Genomic DNA, 3,096 nt, shown 5'->3' with positions numbered 1-3,096 from the left:
CGGTGACGGGTACGGTATCAAGAGACGGTGGAGATGGCTACCGTATCGGGAGACGGCGAGGATGACGGACAACGAATCAGTCAGGAGGCGGCGTCGGTGACGGGTACGGTATCAAGAGACGGCGGCGATGACTACCGTATCGGGAGACGGCGAGGATGACGGACACCGAATCAGTCAGTAGACGACGGCGGTGACGGGTGCCGTATCAAGAGACGGCGGCGGTGACGGGTGCCGTATCAAGAGACGGCGGCGGTGACAGGTGCCGTATCGGAAGACGGCGGCGGTGACAGGTGCCGTATCGGGAGACGGCGGGGTGACGGGTGCCGTGTCGGGAGACGGCGGCGGTGACGGGTACGGTATCGAGAGACGGCGGGGGTGACGGGCACCGTATCAGGAGACGGCGGCGGTGACGTACCGTATCAGGAGACGGCGGGGATGACGGGTCCGTATCTGGAGACGTTGGGGATGACGGGTGGCGTATCAGGAGACGGCGGGGTGACGGGCCCGTATCAGGAGACGGCGGCGGTGACGGGTCCGTATCAGGAGACGGCGGCGGTGACGGGTACCGTATCAGTCAGGAGACGACAGTGGTGGCGGGTACCGTACCAGTCAGGAGACGACAGGGGGTGGCGGGTACCGTATCAGTCAGGAGACGACAGGGGTGGCGGGTACCGTATCAGTCAGGAGACGACAGGGGTGGCGGGTACCGTATCAGTCAGGAGACGACAGGGGTGGCGGGTACCGTATCAGTCAAGAAACGGCGGGGATGACGGACACTAAATCAGTCAGGAGACGGCACAACTTGTCACAAAGATAACCCAAAGACCAATGTCTAGAACACTGACGAGCCCCGCAGCTGCGGAGCCGCGCCGTCCCGACAGCCCAGCGCCGACAGCCCGTGGCCGGCCCCCCAGACACGGTCCGCAGGGCCGCGGCAGCAGCGTCGATGCCTGTGAGCTGGCACAGGTGCCAGTCGTAAGCTACATATGGGACTGTGCGCTCTTGCATTGTTGCACGGCGTTCGATTTCAGTGTTGACGTATCTGCAATGTGGTATGACTTCCAGTGGCCAATGCAAATTTGTCACGCGCAGTTTATTACTGTAAGTGATATGTGCGCGGCACACCGGACAAATGATGCCCCTCCCCCCCCCCCCCCCCCCTGTTGCGTCGGTATCGTGGTGACCAGGGCCTTAACAGCGCAGGACCAGGGGCGCAGTGGGAACACGGAGGGAGTCTATTGGGCACGGGTCACAAGCTCAGAGGTGGAAAACCTTCGCTGCAGCGGTCTGCTATCCGGATCAGGGTGAAGGTACCCAATGAAGAATTAGTTGGACCGGGGCCTGCTCTCGCTGAATTTTCTTCCTGCTTCATCTGTTCGTCTCAGGCGTTGTTCAAACCCGAAGAAGATACGGAAGTGTCACTCAGAAGCCTGGGAGAGATAAGCCTGTGCTGCGCCATTTCTCACTAAAGACGGCTTGTGCTGTGAATTGTCGGCCCGGTGGAGGTGCGCATTGAGCCCTCTGCCCTGTCGGTCCGTGGCTGATGTCGGCCTCGCAGAAGCGTCGGGTGGGCCCGGCGGCCGGCTCCGTCCCGGACCGGTGTTGGCAGGCAGCGGCGGCGACGGCGCTGGGCCCGCGCTGCCTACCGCCCGGCCAGCTCAGCACTAGCGGCGTCTCGATCGTGCTGAGCCCGCTGGCCTGCTGGCCGCGCCGCTTGCTCTGGCTGCTGGTGCTGGTGGCGCTGCTGGCTGCGCTGGCCGCGCAGCTCTGCAGCCCGCTGGGGCGGCTGGCGCGCGGCGGCACCAGCTGGCAGTTTTCTCACCAGATCTTGGACGAGGTCAAGGTGCCCGCCCTCACCGTTTGTCACGGCAACAAATTCAAGAAGGAGGCGGTGGAGAAGATGAGCCTTCCTGGAGTGAGCCTGCTAGACTGGCTGGACGACGACACGCCTGCATTCTCGCTGCTGCACTGGGACGAGTACAATCTGGACGAGTTCTTTGCCGCCGCCAACTACAAGTGGGAGGACATGGTGACCAAGTGCACCATTGGCAACGTCAACTGCTCAGACTTGGGAACCATCCGGGCGGCGCATACGCCGCTGCTGGGCGCTTGCGCCACGCTGCGCACCAACACCACTGTCGGCAGAAACATGCTGTCCGGCCAGCTGAACCTGGTGCTCAGTGAGACAGGCAGCTTCGCGGATAACGAGTACGACGGCTGGGGTCTGTTTGTACACGAGCACAGCGTCCAGTTGGATGACTTCGCGCTATTCGCCGGCGTCGTGACGTACATCAAGCTGCACGCCAACAGCTCTATCACCGTGAAGCTGACGACAAACGCCTTCAGCCGGCTCCCCGAAGGAAACACATGCAGCGAGCAGCCGATCCACGTGGCGCAGTCCTGCCTGGAGCGGTGTGTGTTCAGCAAGGCCGGCATCGACCGCCCGTCCTGCCACGTGCCATGGATATCAGCGTCTGCCAAGCAGCCCCCCTGCACCACCTACCAGCAGTTCAAGAGCGCCTCTGGTCTGGACGAGCTCAGCTCATTCAACGAGTCCCTGATGGCAGTGATCACCGCCTCCTGCGGCTGCCGCCTCCCGTGCCGGTGGGAGGAGTACGTCAGCAGCACGCCGCACAGCGTCAACATCGACAAGGCGCGAGCGCCGGGGGGCGCGCCGCGCCGGCGGCCTGCCGGCCGGGTCGTCACCGAACTGGCGCTGTGGCTCCACACCACCGTGATGAAGGCCGAGGAGGGGGTGGCGTACCCGCTGAACCAGTTCCTCTCGGACGTGGGCGGCAGCCTGGGCCTCATGATCGGCGGCTCGCTGCTCACGATCGTCGAGCTCGTCGACTGTCTCGTCTGTGCCTGCTGCGGAGCGTGCAGCAGGCGATAGGCGGTCCATACGCCCGCAGCAGACGGTAGACAGTCCATACGCTCGCAGCAGCCGGTAGGCGGTCCATACGTTCGCAGCAGACGGTAGACAGTCCATACGGTCACAGCAGACGGTAGGCGGTCCATACGTTCGCAGCAGACGGTAGACAGTCCATACGGTCACAGCAGACGGTAGACAGTCCATACGGTCACAGCAGACGGTAG

General features: G+C 63.5%; 1 protein-coding gene across 1 annotated transcript; it reads left to right on the top strand.

Annotated features, from left to right (window-relative positions):
• The first annotated feature begins 1,543 nt into the window (after positions 1-1,543).
• LOC119106858 (uncharacterized) lies at positions 1,544-2,893 on the top strand. The gene is made up of 2 exons (XM_037230198.1): positions 1,544-1,567; positions 1,826-2,893. Exons 1-2 carry the CDS (start codon positions 1,544-1,546, stop codon positions 2,891-2,893), a joined length of 1,092 nt encoding a protein of 363 aa, XP_037086093.1.
• The last annotated feature ends 203 nt before the right edge of the window (positions 2,894-3,096 follow it).

Source organism: Pollicipes pollicipes, unplaced genomic scaffold (assembly GCF_011947565.3).
Source record: "Pollicipes pollicipes isolate AB1234 unplaced genomic scaffold, Ppol_2.1 Scaffold_6291;HRSCAF=7459_pilon_pilon_pilon, whole genome shotgun sequence".
NCBI lineage: Eukaryota > Metazoa > Arthropoda > Thecostraca > Pollicipedomorpha > Pollicipedidae > Pollicipes > Pollicipes pollicipes.
Note: the sequence above shows the minus strand (reverse complement) of the source record. Positions and strands in the feature narration are given on the sequence as shown.

Coding starts and splice junctions, on each gene's coding strand:
- LOC119106858 (XM_037230198.1), top strand. CDS start 1,544: ATGTCGGCCTCGCAGAAGCGTCGG. Junction 1,568..1,825: donor CGGCCTCGCAGAAGCGTCGG/GTGGGCCCGGCG, acceptor TTTTCTCACCAG/ATCTTGGACGAGGTCAAGGT.